Source organism: Asparagus officinalis, chromosome 10 (assembly GCF_001876935.1).
Source record: "Asparagus officinalis chromosome 10, Aspof.V1, whole genome shotgun sequence".
In the NCBI taxonomy this organism is placed as follows: Eukaryota; Viridiplantae; Streptophyta; class Magnoliopsida; order Asparagales; family Asparagaceae; genus Asparagus; species Asparagus officinalis.
This window is the reverse complement of record NC_033803.1, coordinates 2,863,014-2,880,425: the sequence shown is the minus strand read 5'-3', so window position 1 is coordinate 2,880,425 and position 17,412 is coordinate 2,863,014. Positions and strand designations below refer to the sequence as shown.

The 17,412-nt window shown below is 34.3% G+C and overlaps 1 protein-coding gene across 1 annotated transcript in view; it reads left to right on the top strand.

Moving 5' to 3' along the window:
* The window catches only part of LOC109825140 (phosphoinositide phosphatase SAC6-like), a 38,684-nt gene extending 21,918 nt beyond the window's left edge, over positions 1-16,766 (top strand). Inside the window, exons 13-21 of the mRNA XM_020391878.1 lie at positions 4,330-4,400; positions 4,477-4,575; positions 7,365-7,464; positions 9,803-9,911; positions 10,137-10,209; positions 11,904-11,997; positions 14,065-14,157; positions 15,253-15,319; positions 16,425-16,766. Coding sequence (XP_020247467.1) covers positions 4,330-4,400; positions 4,477-4,575; positions 7,365-7,464; positions 9,803-9,911; positions 10,137-10,209; positions 11,904-11,997; positions 14,065-14,157; positions 15,253-15,319; positions 16,425-16,555 — 837 coding nt within the window. The 3' untranslated portion in view covers positions 16,556-16,766. The remainder of the gene's footprint in view (positions 1-4,329; positions 4,401-4,476; positions 4,576-7,364; positions 7,465-9,802; positions 9,912-10,136; positions 10,210-11,903; positions 11,998-14,064; positions 14,158-15,252; positions 15,320-16,424) is intronic.

The window sequence follows — 17,412 nt, the reverse complement described above, 5'->3', positions numbered from 1 at the left end:
TCATCCTCCAGCTCATGAACTACAAATGCTCTTCCAATGACTGCATTAGGGCCAGCCAATGAAATCTAAATACACATGAAGAATTGTGAATAGGAACAAAAGAAAATCAGCAAGATTAAAACATAAATCAAGATAGCGTAATATCCGTCATAAAAAATTATAACATAAATCTTCCTACATTTGTTGGCCACTGTTAACATGAAATACCATCTGGACAGCACATGATTCCAACATTACACTTTCTGCATATTCCTCATATCCATGTCCTGCAGTTACTATATTTTCATCGTGCCACATATGCATCAAACTTAACATTTCTTCAAACAAACAATAAAGATATGCTCAACACTGTAATTCAACTATTTGTAAAATTATCTGCAGTGCGACACATCTATCAGCGTGTTGATGTTATGTAACTTCCTTCTCTAGAATAGATTCTTTTTCCCTAATTGGCTAATTTAACATGAAAAAAAATGCAAAAAATTGCATTTCGAGATAATGATTCCATAAGCAGCAATAAGAAAAAAAAAACTTTTGATCGCTCGTTAATACTATGTGGTACACTAGTTCAATCCGTGAAATGCGATAAATCATTGATCAAAATCCAAACTTTGAGCAACGAAAATCCAAAGGCAAGGGGAGCAAATAACCATCGTCTTCTTGAAGGAGAGTGACGACGCCCTCGACCTCGGAGTTCCCCTTGAGTACGGCAACGGCCTTCTTGGAGGTTTGTATTTTTTTAAGATCAACGTAGACGAAAATTTCTGTCTAGCTTGCAACCTAGACGGAAATTTCTGTATATGTTGAGTTTTTTTTAATTTTAAAAAAAATTATTCCGTTTAGATTGGTATTCTAGATAGAAATTTCTGTCTAGAATGACTCAAACTAGACGGAACAATTTAGACGAAAAATTTTCGTCTAGTTTTCCTCAATCTGGACGAAATTTTTTTCCGTCTAGGTTGTTCCGTCTAGTTTGGTTGTTTTTCTACTAGTGTAACAAAATTTGTTTTCTAAAGTCTGAAATCAATGTATATTCAAAAAATTGCAAATAGTTTATAAACACACACACATACGATTCTCCATTGATATCGAAGCATGATCACCATATACCTTAAACATTATGCCAAATAGGAATAAGAGATTTCATTGTACGTTTAGTTTAATCTATTTTTAGAAGTCAATATTATCTATTAACATAATCTAATTTCAGAAGTTTAAAATAAATGTATATTTAAAAATCGTAAATTGTTTAAATCTTATCAAATTTGTGAGCAATCCTTTAGCATTGGGATCCCTTTGAACCTGAATAAATATTAATTGGTTGTTAATCTTCATGTGAATTGTGCAAAAACCTACAAAAAGGAACCATCAACCAGACAAACCAAATCCTTATTGCTATCCATACTAGAGATTTACCACGTGCTAGACATTTATTCAAAAAAAATCTAAATTGGCCCACGATTGTTGACTTGTATATGGATATTTGTTAGGCCATTGATATTAGAGGCCCGCTCTTTTCTTTAAGTACCCGCCTACTTTTTACCCAAATTCCCACCAAAATTTTCGCCAACGAATAATGAGGATATTATTATTTCCTCGGTGATTGGTTTTTTAACAAGGAAATGATTTCTCGCAAAACAAAATCTTTTAGTGAGGAAGCCTTAAATTTGTCGCCATTGAATTTGGCGGATTTACACATTTTTCCGCCAAACTAATAATGAGGAAACTATTATTTCCTCGCTAATTGATTCTTTTAACGAGGAAAGGGTTCCTCGTAAAACAAAAAAAAATAGTGAGGAAACCTTTAATTTGTCGTCAATGAATCTGACGGGTGTTGCACATTTTTTCGCCAAATTAATAATGAGGAAACTATAATTTCCTCGCTAATAGGTTCTTTTTTACGACAAAACGGTTCCTCGTAAAACAAAAACTTTTAGGGAGGAAGCCTTAAATTTGTTGCTATTGAAATTGACGGGTTTTGCACATTTTTCCGCCAAACTAATAATGAGGAAACTACTATTTCCTCGCTAATTGGTTTTTTTTGCACATTTTTCCGCCAAACTAATAATGAGGAAACTACTATTTCCTCGCTAATTGGTTTTTTTTTAACAAGGAAACAGTTCCTCGTAAAACAAAAATTTTAGTGAGGAAACCTTTAATTTGCCGTCAATGAATTTGGCGGGAGTTGCAAATTTTTCCGCCAAATTAATAGTGAGGAAACTATAATTTCCTCGCTAATAGGTTCTTTTTAACGAGGAAACGGTTCCTCGTAAAAAAAAAACTTTTAGCGAGGAAGCCTTAAAATTGTCACCATTGAAATTGGCGAGGTTTTTTTTTCCCGTCAAACTAATAATGAGGAAACTATTATTTCTTCCCTAATTGATTCTTTTGATGAGAAAACGGTTCCTCACAGATTATGGATCTTCAGCGAGGAAATCATACTTTGTCGCTGTTACATTTGGCGGCTTTTCCTCTATTTTCCGCCAAATGAATAGCGATGAAATGATTATTTCCTCGTTAAATGTGCATTTCACGATGAAAAAGTTCATCACCAAAATCTCATATTTCCTCGCCAATAAAATAACTAGTTAGGAGACCAAATCATTATCATCTTTAGAGAGGAACTAAAATTTTCATCGTAGAAGGTGGTCTACTGTGAGGAAAATATATTCCTCGTAGAAGACCTACTGATATTTACCGAGGAAACAATATTTTCCTCGTCAAAAGTGATATTTGTTGAGGAAAATAATTTTCTCGTAAAAAAGTTGGTCGCTAAAAGACCTGTCTGTTGTAGTGATAACTCCATTACTTCAACAGTTCAACTACCTGTAAAATTTAGATTCTAAAAAGTTAAAAAATTAGCTTTTAGTTAACTTAATATTGGACATGAAACGGAAAGTCCATTGGTGACAGTAATCACAAATTAGCATGTGACAGTGATATTACAAATTTAACTTCACAAAATCAATCATAATTAACTGAAAAGTTGACAAAATTAACTTGAAGTAATGTTACTAACCTCACCTGTGTCCTTAGTTGTCGGAAACCTCACTGCAATCCTCAGTGACGCACTTGTTTTCTTCTGATCTTAGAAGGCCTCAGTCGATGACGACATGATGAGATGATAAAAATAGGTTCATTGACAAGAAATAGTGTTGGGCGACGGAGGAGGCACTGAAAGCAAGTAGTAGTCGTCTAGCTTCTCCAACATCGTTGACTCCTTGTCTTTGCGGAGCTTCTTGCCATCATCATTGTCTTCTCAGCAGCTTTTTCGGCAGCAGCAACATTGTCGTCGTCGATTTTGTTGCTGACATCATTAGTGGAATTGGGGAGATAGGGTTTAGAAAGGGCAGGGGGAGACAACAATGTCAAACAGAATAAGGGAGCCTTCAAAATCAGAATGATCGCAATTTTTGTGCTTGGGGGTTCTTGCAATTTGACAAACTATGGAGATGTCTCCACGCATCCAAATAAAAAAAAGTGGGGAAGGGGTTTTGTAACGCCTTATAACACATGAGAAAAACGAGTTTCGAAAGACGTTGTAACTCTAAAGTAGCTAAGTTGCATATCATGAACGGTTTTTGTTAGCGTCTCATAATAGCCACTCATCGTTAAGTTCTGTAACATGTTACTTTAATGCACGCATATGATATAGGGCACGGTTACAACTTACAATATACACAGAGTGTAACTAACTTAGATTCACACTTGCAAAAATACATGGTTGACCATCAATATTAATGATCTACACTGTTCATTGTGATCCATGCATTCAAAACTTCCTGGAGACAAAAAATCACATATATTTAATATTTCTACTTTATACATTTCATGGCCTAGAAATGAACATCAGTAACGTTCTCAAGGTGCCAGTTATTTTGAGTTGCTTGAACGATAAGATAGAAAATTTCAAATCGCATGATTTTTGATTCACGTAGATATGATGATATGTAGATAACAATGAAGGGGTTTGGATTTACAATATGTATGGCAAATGTGTATTTTTACAGGTGTGATTAACTAAGTTAGGTACACCCTCTGTAGATTGTAATTTGTAACCCACCCATATGCGTGTGTATATTATATGTATGAGTGAAAATAATGGGTATGGGGTGGTGGCTCATTTTTGCTAAACAAGCTGCTAAGAGATGGACCTACCTTGCTAGTCACATCGGATGGGTGGCTCTCACCAACCTTTATCTCTCGGTAGCTCAAATGAAATGAGCCGCCACCTCATAACCATCAAACCATACATACACCGATACACATTGTAGTATTTATTTGTTGACTTATATCTCTCCTTTTCTATTGTCTTTTCACATTCATCAGCATGGCAGCGAGGGACGCTTGAGTGAGAAATTTGCAAATTCCATACAGCCTATTCTTAGTGATACCATAAGGTGATATCATCCTTTGATTTTGCTTTCCTGTTTTAAATTTTTTTACTTTTCAGCTAAGTGCTTCTAATGTCTGTAGGTATGTACATTTTGATTTCCACCGGATTTGTGGGCATATCCATTTTGAGCGACTCTCCCTTCTTTATGATCAAATTGAGGATTACCTTAAAGAGCATAAGTAAGTCTTCTTTTTTTATTATGTACCTGCCTGGTTATGAAACTTATGACTTAGTGTTATAGAATTTGCTTTTTCAAATGATCTGTTTGTCACGTAATATGGGGTTTCCTGTGAGTGCGCAAGCACGCATGCTGGCAAGCAACTGGTTTATGCTTACCCATGCACATTCCTTGAGCATGTGTTGATTTCTTTATAATTTGTTGTTGAACAATGTTTATACTTTGGAATGTTATGTGATTAAGTGAATAATACTCCTAAATTCATTTAGAAAATTCATGAACCTTATGGACCTAATCGCAAGGAGTGACTATAGTTGTCCATAAAATACTTACTTCTATCGCTCTAACACTACATACAGCTGTTAATATCAAACCAATCACATTCAGTATTTTAAAACGAAGATGGGCACTAATGGAGCTGAGAAGGGGAAAAGATCATCTAGGCTGCTCCTAAATTGGGTCAATGGCTTTCTTCTTCTTTTTCTTGATGTTCATGGAAGATATTTTAATCGAGAAAAGAGATTGCAGGGATATATAACAATTGCATGCACTGATCCATTAGAACTAATGTAGAATATAGTGTATGTTGTATCCCGAGGCGAAGTGTCAGATGTCACAATTGTTCAACACCCTACTTGTGGACCTAGATTTATTTTTCTTTTAGATATACATATATTTCACTCAATAGATGTAGTATCCAGTTATGTCATATTTTAAAGAACTGGTATTTTGGAAAAGCACTTGCTGGTTAGAGGGCCGGGGTGGAACCTAGCTCCTTGAGCCACATGGGCTGTAGTCACCTGCCTGAGATGCATGACTTTCCTAATTTAAGTGGTTTGAGAATTGCACCAAGGTCTGCCTAGACTGCTTTCACTATGCTGGAAGAACCTTTTTTTTTGTTATAATGACATAAAATAGTTAGCTTTGTTAAAGGGGGAAAACATGCTCCATTCTTTTCATAATTTTCAAGTCAATAGCGGTATTCTTGGCGTTGAATTTAGATCGACATGCCTGTTTTGAAGAAGGTTGTGTTGGATCACCTATATATGCGTCTCTGGCTGTTGGACTTTAAGGTCTCTTGGATGATGGATAAATTATCACATAAATCTTTTTGCACTTATGTCAAATGCACCAGAAAAATATCATGGTATTGTAGAGAAATCCTAAAAGAGCAACAGCGGTTAACATAACTTGTTAAATTTCTCAAATATCAAACCCGAAGTGTCTAGCCACTTTATGTGTATGTATGCATAGAAATGACGATCTTACTGGCCAATTCTCTTCAATAATCTTCAAGTTCAAAAGCGCATGATAGTCCATCCTATTAGATTGCGCTCATCATTTGTCATGTTTTTCAAATCTCAAACATATTAGCATGGGAAATTATGTGGTTTTGTTCCTCTTGCTCATGCTTCAGGTGGTTGAAGAGCAATGCTTTTCAGTGAACAAACAACTTATTACTTGACCCATGGGTAAATTACTTCTAATACACATGATTTCTCATTCCTGGACTACAAGGATATCATAGAACAACGGTGTTGACTATACTCTGTGATGAACCGCCACAATTTTTAAACTGCTAGATATTGAAGAGTCCACATGTTTTGATGCATACTTATCATATTGGAACTTGAAATTCATTCTGTTTTGAAATGTTGCAAATTGGATATGTGCACACATGTCATACAAAAAGATGTGCTGGTAAATTTTAATTAATTGGTTGAGTCATACAACTAGATGTGTGTTACTCAATATATATATTTTTACTAAAAGAGATAATTATAGCTGAACATATCGAAGTTAGTAAATAATATCTTATTCTAACAGAGATATTTGACTAAATCCCAAATTCCCAATCGAAACTAAAACATGTGTATTTTTTACTAAAAGAGATAATTATAGCTGAACATATCAAAGTTAGTAAATAATATCTTAATCTAATAGACATATTTGATTAAATCCCAAATTCCCAATCAAAACTAAAACATGTCAATATATTCCTATTTGTATCCACTGTACACTTGTCCACCAACTTTTTTATCCATTAGATTTGCTTTGAGATTTGTGCAAGACATGAAGTGTATCTTCGAGATGTGTGCATTGATTTGCATCATATGCTAGCACAAATCTCAAAGAAAATCTAATGGATAAAAGAGTTGGTGGACAAGTGTTTCTATCCACTCAAGTTTATAGGAGCTTTATATATATATATATACATACAGTTAGGTGATAGCAAGGTATATACCTATTCAAATCAACTGAAACTACCCACTGTTGAAGAAAATTCTCTCTCATAAACTGATGATATTGATACCGAGATCTAGAACCTTCTTTCTGATTGTGTATCTCAATTGCTTCGAAAGGTCAAGAATTTTTCTATTAATCAGAAAAGTTAGCTTGATTTTTAGCTGTTATGGCTGAAGAATTTTGATGCAAGGAAAAGGAACTCCCAAGCTATGACACAGGTTCTACTCAAAAGATCAATCTTATAAGGCGAATAGTACGAAAAGACTCCTAAAGTTCAAGATTTCGTTTAAAGTTTAATCAGTATTTGCATTACTTATCAAATCCTAATGTCTAAATTATGTCTGACAGTCTGTGTAAATACTATTTTGAATGCAGAGGAAGATTCCTATTTTTACTGATTGATAGTTTGTTCTCTGATATTGTGAATTTATTAATACTTTCTAAACTTCATATTTTATTTACATATTGCTCAAATTGTTGTGTTATTCCTATATTTAATCTTTAGATTATAATTGGCCTTTGTTTTTTCTCTGAGTTTTGCAGATACTTTCTGTCAAATGTGGAAGGTGGCAAATCTGAGGAGCAAACTGGTGTTGTGCGAACAAACTGTATTGACTGTTTAGATCGAACAAATGTCACACAGGTGATATGATTTTCTGTTGTAATTTTTTGCATCTATGCTTATTAGTTTGATAAATACTTTCTGACGACTTGGATGTAGCTTGAAGGATTGTTCGTAATACTTGTGCATGTGTGTCTGTGTGTTTGTGTGCGTGCGTGCGTGCGTGTGTGAATCTTGTGTTGCATTATGGTTTTGAAAGTGACCTTGAGTTTGAGCTGGATAAATTGTTACCAACATGTAGGTGTAGCAATTCAGTTACGCAATCAAATGGTTTTCCATCTATCAGAACATATCAGAATTTTCTTTGTTCATTATGATACTTGTTTTTAGCAGTTTGACTTGTGGTACCTGTAGTCATTGCATTAAAAAGGTACATGTAGGAGTCAGCTATGTAATCTAGATTGTAAGATAGCATGTTGTTCAACTTACGTAGTCATCATTTTAATATTTTCTGTTGGTTCATTTCTCCATAGACAGCCACATGAATTATTTACAGAAAGTAATTTGTATAGGCATAGGGGTGGAAACGAACCAAATAATTAACAAATAGTTCGTTAATTGTTTGAGTAACTATTTAGTCATATTCGATTCGGTAGTTCATTTAACACTAAACAAATAATATTTAGTATTCGAGTTCATTAATGAATAGAATTTAACTAGATGCATATTTGATTCATTTGCTTATTAAATATTCGTTTAAATTTTGATGGCTTATAATTTGTATTATTACGCATATGATGTTATATTTTCAACCCACTTATATTTTCTACTTAAGTTCTATATACAATTTCGAGAGACTTAAAAGAATCTTAAATCATAACTACAAAGAAATAATTTTCATTTGTAATTTAAATGCTATTTAAAAATTAGATTCTTTAGCAGAATTAATATACTTTGACATTCAATAAATATTCGTGAGTATTAATGAATATTTTGTCAAATACATAGTATTTGAGTTCGAATTTGAAAAGCTCTAGATGTGAATATTCGAGTTCGGCTTCGAATTTGATAATTTTAAACAAATACAAATACAAACATCTTAGTATTTGATTCAATTCGTTCATTTACCACCCCTAACTGTCGATGTCACAAGCATTCTCCAATCTGTTCTTATTCTTAACCTTACTGTCCCTTTTCCTACACTCTTATGTTGAGGTGCGGGTATCTTTTCATCTGCTTAAACCCCAAGCTGTTGGACATTGTTATCTGAAACTGGGATATTAGCTGCATATTATTTCCTTTTTTTATTTCATTGGTCTGCTTCAAATATGCATCTATGTGGGCTTTCATGTGAGTGGGTCTAACACCATCGTAATGTCTCTACAACTGTATCAAAGCTCCAAAGTTTCAAAGTTTGGGTGACAATCAAGGCATATAATTTAGTCCTCTAGTGTTATTATGTCAATGCTTGTTAGCTTTTACTTGTCCTTTTTTCCTTAGAACAACAAAGCTCTTGTTGGGTCTAAACTTCCCTATATATGACTGTTGCTGTATATCTGAATATGAAGTTATTAGGTTCATCTTGGTTGTGATGGGTCATAAAAAGGTGAACCTAAATGCTTTTGAAGTCATATATATAGTTGGATGTCATTGCCAGTTCCACCTCCCCTATAACTGATATGCTTAGATGATGAACCTCCATCGTCATGTAATTACAAGTTTTGACAATGCATCAAATGATCGAAGTAACCATGAATCAAAGCACGCATATGCATGTGTTCGCATAAGTGTGTGAGCACGCTTATAAACACATACATACATTTTGTGTGTGCGTGCCGGCGTGCGTGCGTGCGGTGTGTGTTTTGGTTTCTCATAAAAAGGTGAACCTAAATGCTTTTGAAGTCATATATATAGTTGGATGTCATTGCCAGTTCCACCTCCCCTATAACTGATATGCTTAGATGATGAACCTCCATCGTCATGTAATTACAAGTTTTAACAATGCATCAAATGATCAAAGTAACCATGAATCAAAGCACGCATATGCATGTGTTCGCATAAGTGTGTGAGCACGCTTATAAACACATACATACATTTTGTGTGTGCGTGCCGGCGTGCGTGCGTGCGGTGTGTGTTTTGGTTTCTCATAATATGTATATGCAGGAAAGCAGTTAACTTCTTTTGCACCTGCTATTCTTTTAACCTCTGACATGTCCCCATTTTCCATTACTTAACATAGTTCTCTTTCACAAAACAAGCTTCTGTTTTGCGGAGGTAGCTCAAATGGCAGGGGGAAAAATCTTCTGTTTGTTAACGTCCTGTTATTGGCACTATTATATTGTCATAAACTATTCTTTATGGTCCTAAATAAGAATACTGTTTTTAATTACGGTTTTATGTTGTAATTCGCACCCTTCAGAGCATGATTGGGAGGAAAATATTGGAAAGCCAACTAAAGCGAATAGGAGCATTTAATGAGAATGACTCCATCAGCGCCTATCCACATTTCGACAAAAGTTTTAAGATTTGTAAGTGCTTTTATTGTTATAGAAATGTACTTTGGAGTAAATTTTATTGTTATAGAATGACTCCATCAGCGCCTATCCACATTTTGACAAAAGTTTTAAGATTTGTAAGTGCTTTTATTGTTATAGAAATGTACTTTGGAGTAAATTTTATTGCCAAGATCTTTTTTCAATTTAATATTTGGCAGCCTCATGTCATAACAATATAAATTGTAAATACCATTTCAGTATGGGCTAATCACGGAGATGAAATAAGCATCCAATACTCAGGAACTCCAGCTTTAAAAGGAGATTTTGTTAGGTAAAATTCGGAAGCTTCTTTTCAATTTAAGAACATTGTTCCTAGAATTTATTAAATTTCTCCTTCAAACATAGTGACGGTATTCTACTAATGTTAACGTCCTAGTTTTTTTTCTTATGCATTCATTATATTTTTGTTCTTTTCATTACCATCGTGCTATGAGGTCAGAGAGGCACTGCCTGTATGCCGGTGGAGATGCCATGAAATCTTTGACTACCAAATCACCAAACCATATTGTCTACGTAGGCATATTAGACTTTCTGATTAACTGTTACTGCTTATAGATGAAGAAATAACATACAAGGTGTGTGTTATCTTTCTACCTGCTATTTGACAATAACTGCAGTTGGCTTGAGGTTTTCTCAATTAGTTTTTATTTTATTTTATTTTTTTGTGAGTGTTGATCCTGATTGTGTGGTCTTTGTATTTGACATTCAATTGGCCATTTTTTAAAAAAAAATTCTTTTGGATTATTTTTATTTAGCATGTCCTCTCTCTATGTTCACTGTATTGTAAGAGCGAGATAAACTTGGAAAGGGATTGGCCAGAGTAATTTGCATTTGCTGGACCGTGGTATGGTGAAGCACAACTGTCAGTAGCAAATCACTAGATAAAAGACGCAATGCCAACTTGGATGGCATGGACATCTATGTTGTGCTCAACAATGTGGTTTACTTTGGGTGTTATGTGGTTGTAGCTTGTCGACAGCAACTGTATGGTAACATATGCTGGTTGACGGTCTGATAATCATGACACATTCTTGACATCCAAGATTTAATCACCTAAACAGATGAGAATGTTTAACATGAGATTTAGTGTTGTATTAGAGACCTCCAAATTAAATTTATCTTCTTCATGTTGAATATAGATAACCAAAAACATTAAGTATTCCAGGAGAATTTGGGTTTAACAATTGCATGATGTACAAAGTTTATTACAAGTCAATATTTTATAGCAGTTTCCACTATACCGTGGTGTATAAATGAAGATGTCTCGTGTATGTAATATAAATAAAGAAGCATATGTGAAGTGTAGCATATTTGTCCATGAAGTGGATGTCATTGTTTTAAATTAAAATGTGTATTATATAATTGAGGAGACGTCTGAAATAAGTGTATGCACATATCCAAGGATTGTCCAAGGGAGTCAGTGTCTGGTACAGGTGTCGGGTATGAGGCATTTCACGATGTAAACATCCCTGCTACATAGCTGGTTGATATGTGAGATTAAGATCATGTTAAGCATCCTATTTGTGTCCTTGTACATGTAAGACCATTAACTTTAAGATTTATTTATGTCTCCTTCTTAGCAAGTTTCAGTAAAAATGTGGTATGGTTTGAAATTGACAAGTTACCTTACTGTTCCATTCTAAATATCTTAAATAAGAGGAAAAGCGAGAAGTGGTATCTGACAGAATGTTTCCGTTTCAAGTTTTCCTAAAAGTTGACATCATCCTTCCACAATTAGCTATTTAACTATAACAGTCTTCGGGTACATTAGTAAATCCACATAGTTATAAACTTTTCTCCAGGTTTGTTTCTTGAATATGATTTATACATATAGCAGTCTAAATTGTATCATGGACATCTATGTTGTGCTCCACATTAGTTTCTTGAATATAACTTACACATAGCAGTTTAGATTGTATCATGTACCTGAAATATTATTATTTGATAATCTAATGTTTTCTCCAGGTGCGGAAACCGAACAGTCCAAGGTATTCTGAAGGATGGATGGAATGCACTTGCTCGTTATTACTTAAACAACTTTGTTGACGGGACAAAACAGGTCTGTGAATTGTTTTAATTTTTTGTGTGAAGCGGGGCTTGCCTTTTCACTTCTGGTATTTAAATACAGATAGCATATCATGCCAACGTTAGCATGAAACTATGCTATAATCCTTGCTTTAGACATATTCCATGATTTGTATTATATATTACCTTTCTTCTTCTCTTCTTCAGAAAGTACAGTTTCCGTAAGCTGTATGTTGACCCTATAAAATCCAGTAGGTGGGTTAGTTTTTATTTATTCCTTATGCAGGTTATGGTCACGAACCAAGCAATAACATTCAAAATTTTCTTAGACTAAGAAAGACTCTAGAAGGAGAAGATGATAAGTTCTGTTAGAGGGAACATTCTCATCTCCATGACATGGCATGACGTGAAAAAGTTAATTGAAATTGCAGTACTATTCACAGTTATAAATATGTTGTTCTATATATGGTGCGTATACGCGCGTACGTGTGCATGCATGTGTCTAATGACACAAACAAATGGTAAGGTGAAAGCTTATCATAAGATTGCCCAATTGACTACTCAAATAGATGATCAACACTGACAATTGAGAATTGTTTGGTCTCTTCAAATCATGGATCGGACTATCTCAATGTAAGTAACCTTTGGTTACCTTAGAGCCCATCTTTTATGTGAATGCTTGACACATTCAGATCAGCATTTGTTTGTCTAGAAAGTATTTTCTTTTTATCTATAGTCCAACAATGAACCATTTTTAAATCTTACATGCATATTTTCCTTGGAAAATAATATCTTGGTTAAATCAACTTTTAGAACTGTAAACCTCAAATTGACTCCTGCATTAATTTTTATAAGCTCATATCAGCTACAGTAATCATTAACTGTATTAGTGTTATCAGTTAGTTTTCGCTGGATCGGATAGGCATGCTCAAACTCCATATAACTGGCCAACATTTCAAACCGTGATATCAATAATATGTTGTAGTAGTTGTTTAATCTTATTTTATTGAACTTTTGCATAACAAATTTAGTTGATTTCTCAATCCATATTTGGCTACATACCTATTTGCGTAAATATGACCAAAATGTCAATGAGTCTCTTTATCAGAGTTTTGAAGGTTTATGTCGGACACAGGAGGACACTAGACACCTTTTGTCCATGTAACATTAATCATGTGTGCTAATTTTCAACCAATTCAGATTTGTATGGCTTTTAAATTAGGAAAGAGAGAAAGGATTGATAGAAAAAATCTGTTTGGGCTCCATATTTTTAAATAATAAATAACAGAAATCAGGCTGTAAAATGTGTATGTGCGTGCCTGTTGTCTTGTGCTTTCCTTGGGTTGTGGGAGTAGGCTTGCAGGTCTGTTATACTTAGGGTTAACTTTTGGTGGACTCCGCTAGCTATGATGAGATTAACTACCCCAGTTTTTTTTTTATTTTTTGTAAATTGTTCATTAATAGAGGTTGTTTTTCAGGCTGGAGTTTGATTCCTTAATATGAAATGGCGAAGATTTGCAAGCTGACATTGTTTTCAGTTAAAGATAAAACTGAGGTTACCTATTTCATCAAATCTTTGTTGTTTCAAAATTTATATAACTAAATCTAAAATTAAAGAATTTTTGATTGTGTCTTAGACTCTTAGTTCTTATCCTCTGTGCACTCTAGAAGGGAACTATGACAGATGTTCATGAAAATTTTCTCATGGTGTTAAGTACTAATTACTGTACAGTGTCGGTATTAACAAGAAAATAACCAAATATAAATCTGAACATGCAAAATGACGGGAATGAAAATGCTAATGCATTTTTTTATCTTCCTCTAGGTTGTTTTCTGAAGATTACTATCCCCCTCTTTTTTTATCTGTCATTTCTTTTTTTCATCATTTCATGTTTTTGTTGAAGTTTTATCATTGTGGGACTTGTTAAGCTTGTTCAAATGTCAGAATCTGATTTATTAATGTTCATATTTTCATAAGTTTCTCTGTTATCATTCTATTTGATTTATAAATATCTATATTTTCAGTTTCGTCATTTGCTAGTTGAATATGAAGCCTATATCCCTCCTAATAAAAAAATTTTATTGCTGCATGGGTTTTCAGGATGCTATTGATCTGCTACAAGGGCATTACATTGTATCCGTTAGTCGAGATATGACTCTCCCAGCCCAACCAGGAGGTTTAGAGGCTTATGCTGTAAGTATACGGTACACTATTTGTTATTTAATTAGTCATTTATCAATGCTGAGAAGGATGATATTGCTTTTGTTTCTTAACTGATATAGACCCCCGATGCACTTGAAGTTTATCTGTATTTCTCTTTTCCAGATTATGATATAAGGGAACTGCTTTTATACTTTGTCTATATGAATTGTTAGCTATGAGTTGCAAGTACTGGGTGTAGTTAATCAATGTATGAGTGATTTCATGCGACAAATAGTTATTACGATGCAGGAGGTGTTTTGTTGTCTTGTATAGATTGCTATGATCATGATGACAAATGACATAGGAATTATCACTTGCTGTTTTAAAGGCAAGTTTTTAATTCTTTAAGCCTGAGCACTATTCTTACTTGAAATTATTTAGTTTTTAGATCTGGAAATGTTCTAATAAAGTTTGGAATGACTTGATAATAGTTCTGAACCTGACATGGGCTCTGTTAATCAGTACAAACTGTCGACGGTAACTTTGAGTTGAATGTAATTTAGGGTACAAACTTAGTTCTTTGAGCTGTTAACATAGATCACGACCTCATAATAACCTTTTCTAAATCGTCATAAGTTGGAGGCAGCATCTTTCAGCAAAAAGAAGGACCATGTAGGCATGCATTATTCCCTTTTCCCCCCATATTCTCTCTCTGTTAATTAGATTTCTAAGTCAAAGCAGTATGATAGTTAATCATGTGGACATGTTTTGTTAAAATTCTGCATGTTATTGGAACGATAATCATGCGTAGACTATCTGGTTACTTTACGGGCCGTATATAAGCAAGCATAACATTCCATCTTTTTAGGGCTTAACATGGCGAACAAACTCTAAATCTTACTTGATATTGCCTTTCAATTTAAATTTGACAGAATCTGGGAGGGTTACTCCCCACGATTCTAAAGATAGTCTATTTTCCATATTTCTTCTTTTATTTATCTTTCTATTTATCTTAAATACGTATTACATTCTTATGTATGTACCTTAAATACGTATTACATTCTTATGTATGTACGCTTGTGTGGATGCTTGTGCTTTTAATCTGATATTGACAGTATTTTTATTTTTTTATTTTTTTGTCTACAGTCTATGAAGTTGGCTTCAGCACTTGTGTTGGGTGGCTTTCTTTTTGCAATAATGTCGTTGAGACAAGGTAAGTCACCAGCAATAAGCCAATTATTATACAGAAGGAACTAACATACTCTGAACCATTAATCGTTTCCATTCAAGCCATCAAAGATGATGACTCAGTTTCATTAGCTCTATTAAAAAAACATTAAAACCAAAATAGTCGGTGTAAATTGGTGATGGTATCCATCTCAGGTATCAAGATTGTTGGGCCATCTTTGCAAATATTTCCTGTGTACATATTATATTTCAGATCATTTTCCCCTTGTATAAAATATAAAACTACCTACATGTATGTATGAGGTGGCCGAGCCTTTCTTTCCGCCGAGACAGAAGTAGCTGAGGAACAACTTGTAATTGAACCTACGTAAAGGATTCAAGAGAAAGTGTCCTTTCTGGTAATTAAATCATCAAATTAGGAAATAAAGATGCAAATCCTGATATTACAGCCTGAAGGTCATAAACAGATGAAGTAAACTTGGATAGAAAAGAAGCTACATCACTTCTTAAAGAATTGAGAACTTTTTATATGTTGGTCATAATTAATATAAACGTGACAAAATGGTTTTATCTACTCTACTGTAAGTCCTTAGAGTGGGATTATTGATAAATTAGAAGATGAATTTGTTTTTGCATATATACCCATCAAATCTTCCATATTTTAAAATTACCTGCCAAATTTGGTATTTGCAAAATCTCTTGCCAATTCTCTTAAATTGATTTTTTCTACACCTTTCACTCGCCAATTTTAGTTTTTAAACCAGAAATTGTTGCAAACGTATTGGAAATTATTGGAAATTTTGACATTCTTAAGTTGGGGTAGTAGAAAGACCCAATATGCTAGTTTTGAGGGGCAATTTTGCAAATACCAAAATTTGAGGGGCATTTTTGCAAATATTGAAGATTCAGGGGTATATATGCAAAAACACCTAACTTTTGCTGGTAAGGCCTAAATAATAAAAGTGAATGGACCGATCGTACCTTACGCCAACAGTTGCATGCTTTGATTTGGTTTTATTATTTAGGAACTGAATTTGTTTATGGTTCACAACAAAATTGTTTTGTATCATGTCTCAGAATTGTAATCAATTCCTATATCAACCCTCTAACATCAACCGTTGCTCTTGCAGCTAGACACGATCTTCTCCATCTATTTCTTTCTCTGATCTGGGCTGGCCTCAGTTTGGGAATAGCAGCATTTGTGAAAGCCAATGGGAAGAAGTTCACCAATCGACCACGTCTTTTCAAATCACGCCACTAAAAAGATAATCTGAAAGAACCAGTAAGTGGCTACCATTTGCAATCAAATGGATCGTTACGCAATTGGATAGTTGTTGGTATAAACCTGTCAGATTAATTTATTATATTTAAGCATTCATTTGTTCATAAGGTTATTATTTCACATTCAATTGGATTTTGAGTTGTTTATCTTCCACAGAAATAATTTTAAAGAAATAACTCCTTGTCTGTCATATGTTCTGTTTGCTCCTGGTTCAGTTTCTAATTGATGAAGGAAGCCTTTTACTTGTTCTATTGGACCTGTATGTGGACGATGAGGTCTTGAAAAAGACTGGTCACGAATCATTGGTTGCTGTTTTGTTTATTGCATGCCAGTAGCTTTGACACCGTAAACCTTTAATTAGCAACAAACAGAAAGAGAGCCTTTTTCGGCTTGCCCACTACACTCATTTGTATACCAGACCTGTACTTTTCTGCACACGTACTTGTGATTTACCCGAAAGGTTCCCTCTGTATAATATTGATTACCAGTACTAAGGCCACACGACGACACTATTTCTTACGATAAATAAGATTGAGTTGGATGTCAAATGCAATGATGATGCAATTAGGAGCTGAATAAGAATAAGAATACTGTACACAAGATGATGTAGATGCGACCGCTTAATGCCAATTTCGGAGTTGGATGGCTTGTTGTACATGAGCTAGTGGCCTCTGCTTCGGAAACACGACGAGCTTCTGGTGATAGTGATACCTTCTTTCATTGTCTAGTTGATTCATACCACTGTAGGTGCAGATAAAAATTAGATTAGCAGAACATTGGTGTTGGGCTGTACTTTCTTTCTGTGGGACGGTATTATCTTCTTGTGTGCTCATGAT